Below are 20,195 nucleotides of genomic sequence, written 5' to 3' on the forward strand. Positions count from 1 at the left end.
AAAGCATTGATAGCATTAGTGTATTCTATGTTGCTGTGCAACCAATATACGAGATTGTCAAGATGGACAATCAAGCACTGCCAATCACACTTTGATCTTGCAGTCAGGGCCTTAGTCATAGTTCAAAACTTTTGTTTTACCTTTCATTGTGAACCAATCCAATGTACGAGATTTCAGGGGTTCTATTCAAAATCAGTTTATGGGGTACTAACATATATACCATGTAAATTCATACATATTTACTTACATGATTTAGAAAGTTTTAGGGTCTTTGGGTGTAAGGATCCTAACGCAAGTCTTACTCGTCTATATTCAGGTCACCCTTGGTCATGTTTCATCCACCAGACCTTGTCACTTGTCTCCTTGAAAGTCAAGGTTACAGAAGTTGAACATATGGAACATATCTTGATCAGTATAGTCATGTCCTTTACAGTACAGAAGTCTTGGTAAATAAAAGATACAGTTTTACGTATTATATTAATGTAGGATTTATCATTGCTTAAAGTTTCAAGTATTTCGAAAAGCATTTTAATCAAGAAACAGCACACAGGCAATGGTATAAGATGTCAAGCACACACTTTTAATACGAAATCAGAGAAAAAAACTATGCCAATTATTCTCTTTGATTAATTACCATTTCTCCATCGTCAGCGATTTTTATCAAGGTAGATAAGTGATTGATTGATTGATCAATAATGTATTTCATTCACGTTCAAGAGAAAAAAAATAAATCCCATGTGAACAATATTATGGGCCAAGATTTGTCTCAATCACTTTGCAAATTTCATGATCAAATTTTTATTTGTTTGAAATAATTGTTGGGTATGTAATGTAACCTTTTAATCTTTATATTGTACACATACATACTCGGGAAACAAACTCTTCATTTTTTTGTATGGGGGTAAGCCTGAGTACATTTTACCTTCCTGGACCCTGAGATAAACGGAATATATTGGATATACCGGGTATGTTTGATTTAATTAGACTTTTCCCGAAATCGATCTTTTGTTGTGATTTGAAAAGAGACAGTTTATGATTGAAGCTAAATCTGCCACAAATTTCGGATGAAACCACGACTAGGTTTAGGAAAATTACTTAAAATAATTTTAAAACCGCCGCGCGTACTATCCAATCTCCTTATATATATATATTATCAAGCCAAACCAAACATACCCAACATATCCCACTTATTGCAAGACCTGTGAAGGATAAGATGCATGTAACGTTACCCTCATTTAAAAGAATGAAGAGCCTGTTTTCCGAAAGACCCCGTCTTTTATGTGTGAATGTGTTCCGTGTAAAGAGTAAAAGTTACAATACAAAACCAAGTATGTACACTATTTATTTTTCACATGGGACTTACCTATTTATTTTTCTCTCCCGGTAATTTAAATTGAGAAAGTGGATTGGGATGACAAAAATCGAAGATACAGTAAAACCTCTATAAATTAATATAGTTGGGACCGGAGAATTCTATTAATTTAGAGAGGTATTAATTAATCGATAAATTAATAATTATTAATTTATAGAGAATTTTCGGTAGCAAACAAAATTAACTTTTGAATAAATTTTTATTCACATAAATTTAAATAAAATGAATTGTACAATTTATATTTTATACTTAATTCAATTAATTCAATGTATATGAATTTAGAAAGTCAATGTAATGTACAATATATTAGATTCAAAGTCCATGTAGTGTATAAGTTAAATTCATTGTATTTTACATAGAAAATATTCAATATATATTAGGAAAATTCAAAGTACATGAATTAATTTAATTCATTATATTTTACATAGAAAGTATTCAATGTATGTGTAGTCATAAAATATATTATATATACTGTATATACTAGATTGGGGGAAAAATTATACAAACAAAACAATGGCTTCTCATCTAAAAGGTGTCACAAAATCAACAATGACGGATGAAGCAAGAAAAGCATTATGTGAATATAAAAGAGAAAATTCATCATGCACTCAAAAAGATCTCCAGTTGTGGTTCGAGAATAAGTTTCATCTAAAAGTTAGTCAAGGTACAATATCAAATACACTGAAAAGGTCAGCAGACTATCTTGCAGCTAATTACTTGGAGAAAAGAAAAGATATTAAGCGACATAAACCAACAAAATATCCAGATATGGAGAAGGTTCTCTATGAATGGTTTCTCCAGTACCAAGATCGTGTTAATATGACAGGAGAGCTAATTTTAGAGAAGGCAAAAGAGACCATGAAAATTTTATACCCTCAACAAGATCAGGAACACACTTTTTCTCAAGATTGGCTTGAGAAATTCAAGTTAAGACATGGTATTAAGTCATTTCGTCGCTTTGGAGAAAGTGGTTCTGTTGATGTACAGGACATGGAGAAGAAACTGGAGTCCATAAGGGAAAAAATAAACCAGTTCCCTATGAAAGATGTTTTTAACATGGACGAAACTGGTTTGTTTTACAGGTTACAAGCTGATCACTCTCTTTCTACGAAACAACTTGAAGGAAGAAAACAAGACAAAGAAAGGCTCACGGTTGTTATATGTTGCAATGAAGATGGCTCTGAAAAAATTCCTTTATGGATTATTGAAAAGTATGCAAAGCCACGGTGCTTCAAGAATGTTAACATGGGCAGCTTGAATTGTCATTATCGTGCAAACAAAAGAGCTTGGATGATTAGTGTACTTTTTGATGAATACATTCGTTGGTTTGATAGCCAAATGCAAGGCAAAAGAATTTTGTTTGTGGTAGATAACCGTCCAGCACATCCAAAAAATATTGAAGGACTATAAAATGTTGAGTTGTACTTCTTGCCACCTAACATGACATCAAAAATCCAACCTTGTGATGCAGGAATTATAAGAGCTTTCAAGATGCACTATCGCAGGAGATTTTATCGTGGGTTATTAGAAGGTTATGAGTTGGGACAATCTGATCCAGGAAAGATTAATGTTTTGGATGCTATCAATTATGCAGTCGCGACGTGGACGACAAATGTAAAACAAGAGTCAATAGCAAGGTGCTTTCAACATTGCAAAATTCGTTCCATAGATGAAGTTTCGAGCAATTTAAATGAACATACAACTCCGAAAGAATACATTCATGAACTTGAGGTGATGATTAAGGATCTAGGTTATCGTAATAAAATGGATGTTAATAACTTCTTAGATTATCCGGGTGAAAATGAATCATGTTCCGAGGTCCAGAGTATAGAAGAGATTGCAAACACCATCCTTGAAAATAGTGTTGAAGATGATCTTGAAGACGATACAACACCGTTGGAGCCGGTTACACGTAAAGAAGCACTCAAGGCATCAAAAATACTTAATAACTTTTTGATGCAACATGAAAGCACCACACCCGAGCTTTTGGATGCAATAAGGAAGATTAGGGATGAGCTTCATGTTGATTTAAATTATATGAAAAAGCAAACTACAATTGAATCATATTTTACAAAGATGTAATAGCTATATTTTTATGAATATAAGGGAATTATTAATTTATAGTTTTTTTGGGACCATATTTTTATACAGGGTTTTCAAAAAAATTATTATCTTATTATCTTATCGAAATTGATCATTTTTTGAACTGGCCCAAGTCGGGACCGGACAAAATTATTAATTTAGAGAGATTATTAATTAATCGAGTATTAATTTACAGAGGTTTTACTGTATGTTCCCAAGTATGTACACTATTGATCAATCAAAAATCACGTATTCGATATAAAACGACGTCATGTTGTGTGTTTAAGTATGTTTGAAAATATTGACTATGAGCGAACTAATCCCAATACCACCAAAATTACCGGCAGAATTACCAAAGTCTTGATTTCAACGAAAAAAATTTGAATTTGAATACATCCAATGAATATAATCTCTAATAGCTAACATAAAAAATAATAATAGATGATATAGATGGTATGTTATTATTTTTTTACTAACGTAAAAACCCGTGCGAGGCACGAGTCTGTTTATATACTAAAATAATTTCTCAAACGAACCTATTTATATATTAAAATAATTTTTTAATTAAAAACACGGTAAATATGAATATTTTAATATTATGTTAATTTTTTGTAGTAATTTTTTAGTCAAAATTTTATTTTAATAAGAGCATGTACGTATGTAAACTTGCATATTTATTTTAACGAAATAACCGTATATTTATTAGATATAAAATTGGATATATATACAGGACTATATGGTGAACATATGATGCAATCTATTAAGATTATGTAAAGATCAATCTTGGCATTTCCAAACTTTTTCTTTTTAAAAATAAAATCTATAATTGCATACGTATATATGAGTCAAATATACAATATGTATAAATTTTATCGTAAAGTGTGGAGCGACCTACACATTTACAACAACTTGCTAGTGTGAATATACACAATTAAGGCATTTGCACATGTTATTTTGATAGTGTTTAACACTAAACGACCATATTCGGGGTTAAAATGCGAAAGTTTATCATCCTTAACCTTCTTCAAGGTTAATTATAGGGTGAAAGCTGCTAACTGGCCCTAATCGGGGGTAATCGGCCCTAATCGGGGCTAATTTCCATGTATAAGTTGCTAATTAGGCTTAAAAGAGCCTAATTTTAAGCTAGAATGGACTAATTGGCCTTACTCGAGGCTAATCTGCCCTAATCAGGGCTAATTAAGACTAATCAGTATGCATAAGATACTAATTATCCCTAATTCACACTAATTATAAGAGTGAATGGGTTAAACGACCCTAATATGGGTAATTTCATCATACAAATCACTAATTATCCCTAATTTGGGTTAATTATGCTTAATATACACTAATCGGCCCTAATCTGGGCTTAATTTCACTAATTGGCCCTAATCTAGGCTTAATCTTAAAATTCTGAAAATTAAAAAAATTTCAAAAATTTTCTGATTTTTTTCCATTTTTTTCGAAATTTTTCAAAATTTTCGAGGGGGGTCATCGGGGTTGAGCAGAACCTCCTGCTGCAGGAGGCTCTGCTCGGCCTCATGCCCCCAAATGTGGGCTACTCGGCCCGTTAGAACAGAAGCTCCTGGTCGGCCTGTAGGAGGTTGCCCAGGGGTTCCTGCCCCTTAATTTTTTTTTGAATCTCTCACTCAGAGTTCAGGTCTTCTACATACCTTATCATGCCCTTGCTCTTGGTTGTCCATGGAATTAATTTCATGGTTGCCTTTGAGTTTCTCTCAGCTCTGTTACGGCTGTTTCAGTGAACGTTCTGTACTCATCTCAGTGGACGTTCCGTACTTGTTCTTGCTAAACGTTCTGTGTTCTATTGAACTTGTCCTTATAGGAAGTCTCATACTTCATTGAACTTGTCCAAACTTCTTTTGTAGGATGTTATGCACTTTAACCAACTCGTTCTCGTAGACGTTCTAGTCTTCACGAAACTTGGTTCTGCTGAGAGTTATCCTTTTCAAGAAATCTCCAAAGGACCTCTCAAGAAGGCCTCTAGAGCAACCTTTGAAGGCCTCATGGCTCTCTTACAGGAGCTTTTGGTGAGTCAAAAGACCTTAATGTGTTGCTTGGTCGGTCAAGGCCACTACGGAGGCAAGTTGTGGTCATGGCTCTACTACAGAGGCTCCTGGCAGGCCAAAAGCCCCCAACTTGTGGGCTGGTCGGCCGGGGCTTCCCAGCATGCAAGTTGTGGCCGTCATGGATCTGATACGGAGGCTCCTGGTAGGCCAAAGCCCTCCAACTTTTGGGCTGGTCGGCCAGGGCATCCCCGCATGCAAGTTGTGGCCGTCATGGCTCTGATACGGAGGCTCCTGGTAGGCCAAACGGCCTTCATTTGTTGGATGGTCGGCCGGAGCTTCCCCGCATGCAAATTGTGGTCGTCATGGCTCTGATACGGAGGCTCCTGGTAGGCCAAAAGGCCTCAATTTGCTAGTTGGTCGGCCGGAGCTTCCCCGTATGTAAATTATGGTCGTCATGGCTCTGATACGGAGGCTCCTGCTAGGCTAAAAGGCCTCAATTTGTTGGCTGGTAGGCCGGAGCTTCCCCGCATGCAAATTGTGGTCGTCATGGTTTTGATCTGGAGGCTCCTGGTCAGCCATATGCCCCCCAATGTGTGGGATGGTCGGCCAGGAGCGGTCTTAACGGACCTTGAGAGTCTCCTGCAGGGTAGTCTGATCCGTCAGGAGGAGAACATTCTGTCCTAGTGTTCATGAGCACTCTGGCCTTCAGGGAACTTATTTAGCTGTAAAGCTAATCTTATTTTAACTTCTATAAGTTTTGTTAATCGTGGTGATTAGTGTAATCAATCCTCAGTTAGGACTAACGACTTGTGTTTAGCCTCAACCATGCTTTTCTGATCATTTCCTAGTGAACGTCATGTTCTTCAGGAAACTTGTTTTCGTGGACGTCCTAGTATTCACGAAATTTGTTCTCATGGACTCTTTAGCCTTCATGAAACTTGTTCTCGTGGACGTTCTAGTCTTCACGAAACTTGTTCTCGTTGGGCGCCTATTTTTTCAAGAATTCTCAAGGAATTTCAAATGAGTTCCACGGAAAAACCTTCAGGAGTTTCTGAATCAACCCTACAGGGGTTTCTGGTCGGTTATAAGGCCTTCATGTGGCCTGGTCGACCAATCCTGCTCTTTTTGGTGGACGTCCTGCCCCTTTTTAGTGAGCGTAATGTACTTATTCTCGTGAACATTCTACTCTTCACGAAACATTTTTCCCTCCGTGAGGGTTCTAGTCGGCCTAATTCTTCCTTGTGGAGGACTAGCATCACTAACCCTTGGTAGGCCTAAATCTCACCTCCGTGAGCGTCTTAATCTTCATGAAACTTGTTCTCGTGAACGTTCTGTTCTTTTTGAAACTTGTTTCCGTGGAAGTTCTTGTCTTCACCAGGAGCATCCCTTGGCTCTAGTTCATGGTTCTCTTGGAACTTCATTTGAGGGAAATCCCTATTAGTTCTGGACGTCTGGAGACGTTCTTTCGAGGACGTCCTAGTTAGCCTAACCCCTCCATGTGGAGGAGTCGGCTTCAAGGACTCTTGTTCGGCTATAGGGACCAAGCACTTGAGGCCCTGTTCAACCGTAACCTCAATGTCTAGAGCTTCTTGGACCTTCGGGACCTTATTCGTGGAAGTTATTGAACTTCAATCTTCTCAATATCAAGTCGTGGCTTAGACTTTCCTTTTTTTTTTTCGAGGAGTGCCTTGTCATGTGGGGGCTTCATAATTTAAAGGAAGCTTGTTAAAGCTGGCCTTCGAGGCTTCTCTATCGAGGGTACCTATCTTCCTCCTAATTTACCATTGGTTAAATTTGTTCCAATTAGGCGAACAACTTCCTGAAGCGGAGATGTGCAGGGCTCATGCCTTGTATTGTGTACATCTCTTCTTTTTAGAACTTTCAATACTTCAAATTGAAGGAGGAGCCTGGCTGGCTTAAGGCCTCCCTTGGAGGCCGGTCTGCTGGAGCCCTTTTCGAGGGATATCCAGTTGGTCAAGGGCCTTCTCTGGAGGCTGATCAACCTTCTTTGGTAGGTTGGAGTCTGTAGTGTAGACTTTAGTCGACCAAATACATTTCGTGAAGCTAGCTTTCTCATATCTTTTTCTTATTAGGCCAATGCCTACTTCGCAGCTTCTTTCACTAGGAGTGCAAAATGAAGGAGTGAGCACATGGACTTGGAGGCATTGATGAAGAAACTAGAGAGAAAGTTTCAAGATTGGGATTCTAGAGCTCTCTTAGCATTTATCAACAGTCGAAAGACTTATTCAAGATGATGGACACCCATGATGATGAGGTGCGCTCTGTTAATATGTCCATTGGCTATGTTCATAGCTCTTACCCGGATATGGTAAATTTACGGGGCTTTCGTAGCCTTTGGGTTGTTTCCAAGGTTGCCATTATTGGCCAATCATCTGATTTTGGACTATAGATTGTCCTTCCGTGTTTAGGCCTTGCATGGCTTTGTTTGTCGTGTGTGGATTTTATCAATTTGTGGTCCTTCATGGACTTGAACATCTTCAGTGTGTAACCTAATTGTTCATCATGACTTGATTTCTGATCCTTCAGGACCTCCTGCATTTGTAGTTTGATTTCATATTCGTCTTTTATTTTTGGTACTTTGGTCCTTCAGGACTTTTATTCGTTAGATGCTCGTACACTGGTCGACCTTATTCCTCCATTTACTACTAAGTACTAGGAACATGTCTTTCTTGTCCTAAATATATTAAACCTTTAGCTTCGAAACGTGCCAGATATGAGGAACTTTGTCACCGCTCAAGGTTTCCAACTTGTAGGATCCTCGTCCTAATATTTTCATGACCTTATACGGCCTTTCCCGGGTAGGGGTTAGCTTTTCTTTCTCTTCAACTCCTGAAGCCTCAATATTTCTTAAGATCAAGTCTCCTTGGTAAAAGAACCTTTCTTTAACCCTTTTACTATAATAAAGGCAGACTCTTCGTTGATGCTCTGCATTGCGGGCGCTGGCCTCATCTCTGACCCCCTTAATGGGATCAAGAGCGAGCCTTATGCCTTATTCATTGGTTTCTGATTTATAAGATTCGATCCTAGGGGATCCATGTGTGATTTCAAGGGGCACCACAACCTCAGCTCCTTAAGCCATCATAAATGGGGTAACTTCAGTAGTCACTTTGTAGGTGGTACGATATACCCATAATATAGGCAACAACTCATCCACCCAAGTATTTTACATGCGTTCAACCCTCATCTTAAGTCCATCAAGGATGATTTTGTTAGCAACTTCCGCTTTCCCGTTTTCTTGTGGGTGTGCAACCGAGGTGAAGCGAAGTTCTATGTTGTTATCGTCACAGTAGTCTCTGAATTCTGCATTATCAAATTATTTCCCATTGTCCGTGACAAGGATGCGTGGGATTCCATATCGGCATATCACATTCTCCCAGAAGAATTGGGCAATTTGCTTGGTGATTATCTTGGCTAGCACTTTAGCCTCAATCCACTTTGTAAAGTAGTCTATGGCTACCACAATGAACTTCCTATGTCCCGATGCTACAGGATATGGTCCAAGTATGTCCATTCCCCATATTGCAAAAGGGATGGGTGTGCTGATCGATGTAAGCCTCTCTGGGGGCTGTCGTACTATTGGAGCGTGCCTCTGGCATCTGTCACATTTCTTCACATAAGCCTTTGCATCGGCTAGCATAGTTGGCCAGTAGAATCCCAACCGAGTTATCTTGTGAGCGAGGGCCCTGCACCCCAAGTATTGTCCACAAATCCCTTCATGGGCTTCTTTAAGTGCCTTCTCTGCTTTAAGAGGTCTTAAGCACTTTAAGTACAGAATAACAAAGGACCTTTTGTAAAGAAGGCCTCCAATCAATGAGTATCTCAATGCTCTAACCGACAGCTTGCGTGCCTCCTGCGTATCGTCGGGGAGCCACCCAGTTTCTAATTAGGTCTTGATTGGGTCTATCCAACAACTTGCCACACCAACCGGTGCTATCAGATTTATGACATGAATAGTAGGGGTCTTCAAGACCTGGAAGTAAATACTTCTCGGATAGCTCTCAATTTCAGACGAGGCGAACTGAGACAAGGCATCCGTCGTAGTATTCTCCTCTCTCGGAACATGTCCTGCGTATGATTCATTGAACTGAGTCAGTATTCCCTTGGTAATTGGTCATAGTATCATCCTTGGTCTCAAACTCCCCATTAACTTGAGCAACTACAAGTCTTGAGTCTCCGCAGACCTTCAGGTTTTTGGCCCTCACAGCTCTAGCCAAGCCTAATCCAGCTATCAATGCTTTATATTCTGCATCGTTGTTCGTAGTCGGGAAATCCAACTTCAAGGCATATTCAATCATAAACCCATCAGGGCTTTGCAAGACTAGGCCTGCACCACTAGATTTTGTTTTGGACGCACCGTCAAAATGGAGAACCCAATACTCTTTCAAGGTTATTTCTTCATCCTTATCCTTCTCTTCTCCTTCTGGGGTTACTATCTCTTGCCCCCGACTTCGTGGTCGTTAATGGTGCATTCGACCACGAAGTCTGCTAAGGCCTGAGCCTTGATGGTCATTCGAGGCTAACTCAATCGCCCACTTGATGAGCCTTCCACTGGCCTTCGGGCTATGAAGAATGTTCCTCAAGGGTTGGTCCGTCAGGACTTCGATCTTGTGAGCCTGGAAGTAGGGTCTCAACTTCCTCGAGGCTGTGATGAGAGCAAGCGCAAACTTTTTCGTGGTGGAGTAATTCAACTTTGATCCATGAAGCACCTTACTTACATAGTATACAAGCTTTTGGAGCTTCTGTTCTTCCTTCACGAGGACCGCACTCACGGCTTGTTCAGATACCGCGAGGTACAAATAAAGAGTATCTTTCGGACTTGGTTTAGCCAACAACGAGGCTTCAGTCATGTACTTCTTTAGCTGTTCAAAGGCCTCTTGGCTCTTAGCTGTCCATTCAAAGTCCTTCACCTTCTGAAGGGTTTTGAAAAAAGGGCAGACATTTGTCTCCAGACTTGGAGATGAACCTCCCTAGAGCTATGATTCTTCCTGTCAGCTTCTGAACATCCTTGATGGAGCGTGGTGGCTCCATGTCTAGGATGGCTTTGATCTTGTCGGAGTTGGCCTCTATTCCCCTCTTAGAGACCATATGACCCAAAAATATTCCTGACCCAATGCCAAAAGCACACTTGGATGGGTTTAACATCATCTTGTGGTGCCTCAACACTTCAAATGCCTCTCTGAGGTGACTAATATGATCAGCCTTACTTATGCTTTTGACTAACATGTCATCAACATAGACCTCCACGGTCTTCCCAATTAAACAGGCAAATATCTTGTTTACCAGTCTTTGGTAAGTAGCTCCTGCATTCTTAAGTCCAAAAGCCATAATAAGATAACAAAATACACCAAAGTCAGTTATGAAGGATACCTTGGGGGTGTCATCCTTATGCATTCTAACCTGATTATAACCATTGAAGCCATCCATGAAGCTTAGCATTTCATGTCCAGCAGTGGCATCGATCAGAGTATCAATCCTCAGTTGGGGTAATAGTCCTTGGGACAAGCATCATTCAAGTCAGTGAAGTCAATGCACATCCTTCACTTCCCATTGGCCTTCTTAAACCATTATGGGGTTGGCCAACCATTCAGGGAATTGCACTTCTCGATAAATCCAGCTTCTAAAAGCTTCTCGACCTCCTACTTAATGGCTTCCAACCAATCAGGGGCATAAGTTCTCTTTTTTTACTTTACAGCCTTGTGAGTTGGATCAACGTTCATCCTATGAGTTATAAGGTTTAGGTCAATCTCAGGTATCAACTACTTTCCAAGAAAATACATCACTATTTTCTTGGAGGAAAGTGGTCATTTGGCCCTTCAAGGGCTTGTCCAGAGATGCCCCAATATACGTGACCTTCTCGGGTCTAAGGGGTCTAAAGGAATTGGAACCAAGTCCTCAGCTGGCTTCCCTCGCAGTTCGTCATTCTCTCGGACATCCATGTCTTCTATGGGGAGGACCTGCCCCCCGGTTCCATCGGGCCTAAGTGCTGCAACATAGAAACTGCGGGCCATTTTCTAATCTCCTCTCACTTCTCCAACACCATTCATAGTTGGGAACTTCAATACCATATGGTAGGTTAATGGCACAGCCTTAAAAGCATGTATCCCTGTTCTACCCATGATAGCATTGTAAGTAGAGGCTGCCTTGATAACCTGAAAGTTCAACATCTGCGTGGCCTCCCTGGGCTCTTCCCTGATAGTTACGGGAAGTTGTATTAATCATTCAACTTTACATTACACATGGTTAAAGCCGTGGATGGGTGCGTCAGACGGAGTTAGTTGAGAATCATTGTAGCCCATCCTTATGAAGATGTCATGAAATAGAATGTCCACGGAAGCTCCATTTTCCACCAGGACCCTCATAACATGACAATTTCCAATTATCGGAGTGACAAACAGAGGATCATCCTGAGGAAATTTCAAACCTTCAAGGTCTAGGTCACCAAATTCAAGAATCATATCCGACTTAGAACGCTTAGATGGCTCTCCAACTATGCTCATTACTTCTCTTGCATAAGCTTTTCGGGAGTTCCTTGTAGTACCAGCTGCTGTAGGTCCTCCTGAGATCATATTGATTACTAGCCCTCGGGCTGTGGGTTGCGATCTCTGTCGTTACCCCTTCGATCGTCATCTCTTCGATCATTGTCTCTTCTTTGACCTCCAGCCTCTTCACCCTTGGTGAAATGTCCGAATTTTCCTCTTCGGGTCAAATACTCAATCTCATCCTCGAGTTGCCTACAATCTTCAGTATCATGACCAACATCTTTGTGAAACCTGCAGTACCGACTCTTGTCTCTCTTCTCGGGGTCTCCCCTTAGTGGCTTCGGCCATTTGAAGTCTTTGTCCTTTTCAATTTCCATAAGGATTTGGCTCCTTGGAACATTAAACCTTTCATATTCAGTGAACCTTGGTTGCTGATTCTTCTTAGAGGATGAGGAGTCAAAGTTTTTGCCAATTCGTGGATACTTATCCTTGGCATCGTACTCATGATCCGTCTTCTGCTTCTTGTTCTCAGTAGGTTCATTATTCACAGTTGTCTTCTTCATACTCTCCTCCACTTTGATATATTTCCCGACTCTATCCTGGAGCTGTAGTATGCTTTCGGGAGGGAGTTTAGCCAAGAACATCTTAAAGAACTCATCTCTAGTCCCTTATTGTAGGGCTATCATAGCTACCTTATTATCAAGATCAGGGACCTTCAAAGCCTCCTTCATAAATCGATTCAGATATTATCTTAGGGACTCCTTCGCTCCTTGGACTATGCCCATGAGAGAGTCTGAACTCTTCTCGTGCACTCTGCCACTTATGAACTGCTTGATAAAAGATTGACTCAAGTCCTTAAAGGATCCAATAGAGTTTGGGGGCAAACGGCTATACCACCTTTGAGCCATGTTTGATAGGGTTTGAGGGAAGGCCCAACACTTAATAGCATCGTTCACGGGCTGCAGCAATAGGGCGTTAGAGAACGTCCTAACATGATTAACAGGGTCGCCAGTACTATCGTATACTTTGATGGTGGGCATCTTGAACTTCCTTGAGATATGGGCATTCATTATCTCATCAGTGAATGGTGGGTTTGGATTATCAAAATCTCCTAGGGACATAACATCACTTGGATAAGCCCTTGGGGCAACAACCCTTCTGGGCTTGATTGGAGGGGGATCTCTCCGCCTTGGAGCAATTGGGGGTCTCGGATTCAGATGCGTCTCCAGGTCACGCTTCAGCCTTTAAATATCAGCTTTATGAGCCCTGATAGGAGCCATCTGATGATTCAGAGTTATCAGTATAAGGTCCAGAGAATTCTCGATCCTCCGGGATAGGAGCCAAGCCACGTATGTATTGGGGTGTCCGCCTTTGTGCTTCGCTCCTATTAGAGTGTCCACTCCCTCCAACTTCGGGGTATAGAGGCATCCCATAAGGGGGTTAGTAGTCACAATTGTCGAGTACTTATACCCAACAGGTTGAAAGTTCACAGGTGCATGTAGCTGCTGAAATTGGGGATTCGTCCCTTGAGGATTCGGGGGATTCGTCCCTTGTGGCTGAGAGCCTCAGTTGCCCCTACCAGGGTTCCTCCTTGGGTGGAGGCATAGGTTGAGTGCGGTGGTACTTCTACCACTGATGCGAACGTTCGCGATGGGACAAAATTGTATGTTCCACTATTATTTCTGCTCTGTGTATTCACCATTGTTGTTGTAGTCTTCCCCCAGACGACGCCAAATGTTGTGGAACAAAAAACTGAGCGCGTTAGTATTTAATGCTAGGGTTGGTGAGCTTCAAGCTTTAATGGCTGCTCTTTCGTTCGGGACTATCGATCCTTGCAAGATGCCTACGTATCTCTGTGTTGTAGAGAATCAAGCCAAAAACGTAGTTCTAGGTTGAGGGGTAGAGCCCTTTATATAGAGGTGAGTCTAGGGTTAGACTTTTGTTGGGAGACTTGGTGGATAAGTCTCCAACTTAGATGGTGATTAAGAGTCCTATTGAGGAAGGAGCTCCAGAACCTTCTGTGTAGGACTTTGAGTCCGTTTAGAACACCTCTTCCAGCCGTATTGGGCCTAGTCCGTGAACATCTTGTGTTCGTGGACCTTGACGACCTCAGCTAATGGGCCTTGTCTACATGGGCCGTCTTGAGTCTCTTATGAGTTCAGACCAGACAGGTCTGTATTGGACTTTTAGACAGGAAGCCCAAGTGCAATTAACGCGACATTTAATGTGTCTTTATGATGTATTTTCTATCCATATCACATATAAATACATATTAAATAATTAAGAAAAATTTCAAATACAAATCAAGTTGGCTTCGCTAAAAAAATATCGAACGTCTAACCAACCCTTTAAATTCAATTTATATTTCTAATTCAACCACCTACCTATTTTTAAGTCGTATAATCTACCAAAAGATAATATGTTTGATTTGCTTGGCCGAGATTTGAACTAAATACATAGTTATACATAAACTACAAAACATAAACAAAATTGAGTCATGATAAATAATAAGTTTAGATTTTATTTACTTAAAATTTCAAATAAAAAAATTGGATTTGAATGAAATTGTGATTTAACTAATAATATTTTTAAAAAACAAACTTAAAACTTAATGTACCACAATAGTTATGACATGAAATTCTAAGAAAGAGGTTGATAAACGATACTCTCCTAACACAAATTCATCTCATTTTGCATATAAAAAAAGTGATGACACTTTTGTAATTTTTAAATATGCAAGGAATAAAGATAACTTCATAGTCATTTTATTGACTTTCTTTGCCCTTAAATTTAAATTTATTTCTTGTTATATTATTAACTGTGATTAAATTTTTATTATAATTATATCACCATTCAAAAAACTTAACTTAATTGAATATGATCTTCAACACATCTATATTTGTTTAATATATTTGAAATAATTCTGTAATTGAATATTTTTGGATTAAAGTGAACATGTAATCTAATAATCGATCATTAACCAAGATTTTACCTAACATAATTGTTATTCCCTAACAATATAACAACAAAATTACAGAAGCGAGTTGAATGGAATTCTGTTTTTTTATTTTGAAATTTTGAAAACTTCTTACAAAAATATATAACTATATTTGAATATGCTTGAGTGCGGATAAACAATAATAGTATTCAAGAACACAAAGTAAATAAACAGGTGTTTAAAACTTTCTGGTGGATTGATATTTCCACCATATATATATATATATTGAGAAGATAACTCTGTGATGCTAATAGCACAGAGCTGCTTACAAGTGTTTACAAACTTGAACTTGAGAGTATTCTACAGATTATACAGCTTTCTATGCTCTCTTGTTCTTGCTTGTTGAATTAATTCGATAATTAAAATACTTGCAACACTTGGTTTATATATTACCAAGCTACATGTGAAATAACACAAAACATAAAACCTAACAGCTAGGTCCAATCACATGTTTCTTCATTTCTCTATCCAATGCAATCCAGTTAGATACTGCATCTTTGAACGTCCCTGTTTTGCATGGAAATGAAAATGCTTCATTTTCTTCTAAAACATGAATCCAGACTGCCACATTCCTTTTGTATACAATCAACCCATGTGACTGTCAAGTCACTATCAGCTGCTATTTGAAATGGTTATCCGTTGAAGCTTTGAATATGGCGTACCATGCAATTTATTGTTCAGTGGAATATAATACTTACGCCATTATGTACTTAATATAATTTAATACAACTCTATTATAAAAGATAATATTATAGTTTTAGCCATTTTATAATATTTTATCTATCTACTTACTTTTTGAGAAGGTGTTCACCAATATGGTTAAATTGAAAAAATTCGCTAAAATGTGATGTTAAGATACTTGTGTAGACAAAGTTTATGCCCTGCCAAATTATATCCTTATTATATAACATACAAAATGAGATCTTATCCGAATTTTTGTTACTTATGATCCATGTACTATCAATTTAATATGAACCGTTAGATCTTTAAACAATTTGATCATAGTCGTTGGATCCAAAATAAAGAATATTTCATAACAAATGATAAGTTGGTATTATAAATTAAATATAATATCCTACTGTTGGATATAGAAGGGGTTGAAGATTAAAGATAGATTTATCTTTGACAACAATGCAGAGGATGATAACTCAACATAGACAAGACTTACAAATAATCCTATATCCATTGAAACCAGTACGAAGATAGAAGACTTGACATATACACAATGATCTGGAAAGCTACAGTGAAGAAGTCGTCAACAGAAGTTTGAAGGAAGTTCATTAATATGTTCATTCATCGAAGGAATAAGGTTGAAGATATTCGAAGTAGCAATCTGGATTGGTGTGAAGGTCATAAGGGTTTCAGTGAAGCTGATTTGATATGGTAGAAGACTTGACAGTGAATTGTATAGTCTATAGTACGAAGGCTTGAGAGCGGAACTAGTCGTCTGTGAACCAGACCATTGCACTAGGCGTCAGTGATCCGTGAAAGGAAACTAAGTACTATCATTCGAAAGACTGTCAAGTGATATTCGTATTCAAGAAAACTGTTCGAAGATTGAAGACGAAGCTCAGAAGACAGGAAGACATGAAGCGGTATGACTCAGGGATTGCATAGATCAAGTTTGAGTATGTATAAGAAGTCAAGTACAAGTTCAAAAGGGATTCAAGTCAACATTCTAGGAGTTGTTGGTCAAGAAAATAGCATGTATAAAGATTTGGCTAAGTAAGAATCACTATGGGAGCTAAAATTGACTAGTAAGAAGTCAACCTTGGTCCACTAGTCGACTTATACAAGTTGAAAAAGATTCTAAGGCAAGGAAGGCAAGAATCGACTACTAAAAAGTTATAAATCGACTTGTGCAAATCCTAGCAAGCTACTAGTCGAAATTGGAAGCTACTAGTCGATTTTATAGCCTAGAAATCGACTAATGTAGTGTGGCTTAAAGAAACTAAGTCAAAAACTCCCTTGGTAATGAAAATCGACTTCTGACATTTTAATTAAGCCAAAATTGACTTCTATAAGTCTACTAGTCGATTCTGACATCCTAAAATCGACTAGTAGGTACTTGGAAGTGATCTTGATGCAATTTATATCCTCTTGGCTTGATTTCGACTTGTACAATTCGACTACTGTACCCTGATTGATTTAATACTTGGACAAGAGCTTGCCACGTCTCTCAGACTATTCACCTACCTATATCTATCAATTCAACAGTGAATTGAATAATAATCACAATCAGAATCAGTAGCGTTGCTCTCGCTCTTTGGAGATTCATTCTATCAAATCATCAATTTGTGAAGTGAAGTGCTGCTGAATTTTATACAGAATTCTAGTCTTACATAGGAACACTCAAAAGCATTAAAGCCTTGTATTGATAGCTTGTATCCGATAGGTTATATTTCTTTTTAGAGTGATAGCGATACACACATTTGATAAGTTATCTTTTGTAGTGTGTAGAGTTATTGTTGCTTTGTTTACGTTTGTAACAAAGTTTGTAAGCAACCCACTCGGAGATTTTTCTTTATAATATAAGATCAATCCCCCGAAGCTCTTGTGTTTGTGTTTATTTTTCATAGTATCTTTATCCGCTGGGAATTTATTTGAAAAACCAATGATAATACATTCACCCCCCTCTGTATTAACCTAGTGGACCTAACAATTGGTATCAGAGCTTGTTGATCGATATACGGATCAGATCCTTTAGGTTAGCAAGTTTTGTGTTGGATTTTGGTTGAACGCAGACTGGGATAGCTTCTGGTTGTGTAGATTGGGTTTCTGTTGATTGGTTGTGTTGTGTGACTGATTGGATAGTTACAGTTTGAGACATCTTATTGCGAAAATTTTACAGATCTGTAAAAATGAGCTCTCAAAAGATTGGCGGTCTTAAGGTTCCTAAATTCGATAAGGAAAACTATAATCTATGGAAGAAGAGGATGCTTCTTTATCTCAGAGTTGCAGATCACAGATACATTAAGGTCATCGAGAAAGGACCATTTGTATTTGAGATAGAAGATCCAAATGATGATGATAAGAGAATTCCTAAGAATCCAGATGACTACACTGAGAAGGATATTGAATTGGATAGTCTGGATGCCAAGGTGCAACACTTGTTGATGGAATCCATGGATGATGACATGAGCCATCAAATTGTTGTGTGTGAAAATGCTAAGCATATGTGGTAAACTATAGAGTTGTTAATGGAAGGAACGGAAGACGTCAGAGAAAATAGACTTGATATTCTGACTACCCAGTACGAGGCATTCAAATCTCTCCCAGGCGAAAACATAACTTCAGTCTTTGAAAGATTGAACAAGTTGATAAATGAACTGAGCATCTATGGGAAGAGATATGAACCAAAAGAGATAAACAGGAAGTTTATGTTGACATTGCCCACACATCTCATAAGTAAATGAGATTCAGTTCGTGAGCGCTTGGACTTTAAGACTATATCTCTGGACAAGTTATATGGGAAGATGAAGACTCATGAAATGGAATTGGAACAGAAAAAGATTATATATGGAAGTGGTGCAGTGGACGTGAAGAATGCTGAGTTACTGAAGACAACTGCTCTTGTAGCTAGTAAACACAAGGACTTGGACATAACTGCTGAAAAGCCAAAGACAAATGATCAAGTGCTTTGTGATGCTAAAGTTAATGATGGAAATCTCTCTGGAGACCCAAGGGATTATTATACAATGGAAGAGTTGCAAGATATGAAGGATCCCACTATGGCCAACATGGAAGCTATGTTTGGAAACCTGAGATTCAGGAGGAAACAAGCCTTCAGGGGATCTGGTATCAGCAACAGGGGTCAGAAATCTCCATCATATTCAGACTCAGGCTACAAGACAGGGATGGTGGATAGAAAGAATGTCAAGTGTTTCAACTGTGGAGAAATGGGACACTTTGCCACTGAATGTAGAAGGAGTCAACATGCAAGAGACAAAGGAAAGGCTTATCAAAGGAAAGATTCTGGAGGTTCGAAGAAGTATCCAGTGAAGTCTTACATAGATGAGGGTAGAAGCTGGGATGATACTGATGATGAGGAAGAGCAGTTGGGAAATCTGGCACTCATGGATGACACTCCACACTCTTCAAGACAGGTAATCCTTTGCTCCTACTCACCTCCATTTCATACTGAAAACCTATGTGAGAATGAACACTGCCTTGCTTTTAGAAAGGCTATCACTATACCCGTTGCATCTTCATTTGATAGTATAAAAGTTGAATGCACTGAGAAAGCATGCATTGATAGATATAATTCCATAAATCTGTGACATTATCACTGTATAGTCTCCTTGAAGAATGCTAATGGTACCGTAGGTGACTTGAAAGAAAAGGTAAAGAAACTCCAGGAAGAACTTGATAAGTTAGTTCTTGAGAAAGTTAATGTTGAAGACATCAGGCAAAAACATCACTATCTAGAACTTAAGGCTAATAATCATGTTGAGACCATTGCACAGAGAGATGAGAAGATAAAAGAATTAGAAGCTAAGCTACAAGCTTATGTCAATTCTGCTAATCTTGCGAAGGAACTCATATTTAGGCAAGTTGTAAGTGGTAAACTTGGAATTGGGCTAGATTATGATGAGCTTAGAAAGTCAAGTAAGAAACGTGTGGTGGAAAATGAAAAAGTTGAAAAAGTAGATAATCCACCTGATACACCACACGTTCTGAAAAGTGCTAAGAAACCTTTGTACAAGAAAGCATCTTCTGATCCCTTTGATGAGGATAGATTATTCATTGAACATGAGTTGCTTGTTGAGGACTTAAATGAATTAAAAGATAAAAAGGCAAATGAACCTAGTAAGTCAGCTGACTCAGATAGCGAAACATCTAAGGCTGAACTAGGTTTTAGTTCCAAAACTAAAAGAAGCAGGAATAGAAATGGCAGGATATGAGGCAATGCCCTAGAAAGTTATTCAACAATTGTGGATTTGCTGGTCATCTTACTCATGCTTGTAGGAAGGCTAAGGTAGATAATGTTAAGAATGTTAATATGCATAAAATGTCTAGCATGCCTAAATCTCCTAAGTGCAATTATTCTGTTTGCATGACATGTGTTATTAATTTCATGAACACTTATCTTGATTCCACACACTTGCACAATTCATCGCATAATCATGATAAACATGTACACACACACACTGGTAAGTCTAAGACTGTCAGCCCTCCTAAGGTTAGGAAAGAGGCACCTGTCACCAAGCCCAGAAGTA

General features: G+C 38.8%; 2 protein-coding genes across 2 annotated transcripts; both read left to right on the forward strand.

Moving 5' to 3' along the window:
• The first annotated feature begins 1,885 nt into the window (after nt 1-1,885).
• LOC141659947 (CENP-B homolog protein 2-like) lies at nt 1,886-2,782 on the forward strand. The gene has a single exon (XM_074466890.1). The coding sequence runs from the start codon at nt 1,886-1,888 to the stop codon at nt 2,780-2,782; it is 897 nt and encodes a 298-aa protein (XP_074322991.1).
• A 15-nt stretch (nt 2,783-2,797) lies between these two features.
• On the forward strand, nt 2,798-3,474 carry LOC141723428 (CENP-B homolog protein 2-like). Its single transcript, XM_074525230.1, has one exon. The coding sequence runs from the start codon at nt 2,813-2,815 to the stop codon at nt 3,452-3,454; it is 642 nt and encodes a 213-aa protein (XP_074381331.1). The 5' UTR covers nt 2,798-2,812; the 3' UTR covers nt 3,455-3,474.
• Nucleotides 3,475-20,195: the final 16,721 nt, after the last annotated feature.

The sequence above is a fragment of the Apium graveolens genome, chromosome 5, assembly GCF_009905375.1.
Source record: "Apium graveolens cultivar Ventura chromosome 5, ASM990537v1, whole genome shotgun sequence".
In the NCBI taxonomy this organism is placed as follows: domain Eukaryota; kingdom Viridiplantae; phylum Streptophyta; class Magnoliopsida; order Apiales; family Apiaceae; genus Apium; species Apium graveolens.

Excerpts from the sequence above, each read along its gene's own strand:
- LOC141723428 (XM_074525230.1), top strand. The coding sequence starts at position 2,813 with ATGACATCAAAAATCCAACCTTGTGATGCAGGAATTATAAGAGCTTTC.
- LOC141659947 (XM_074466890.1), top strand. The coding sequence starts at position 1,886 with ATGGCTTCTCATCTAAAAGGTGTCACAAAATCAACAATGACGGATGAA.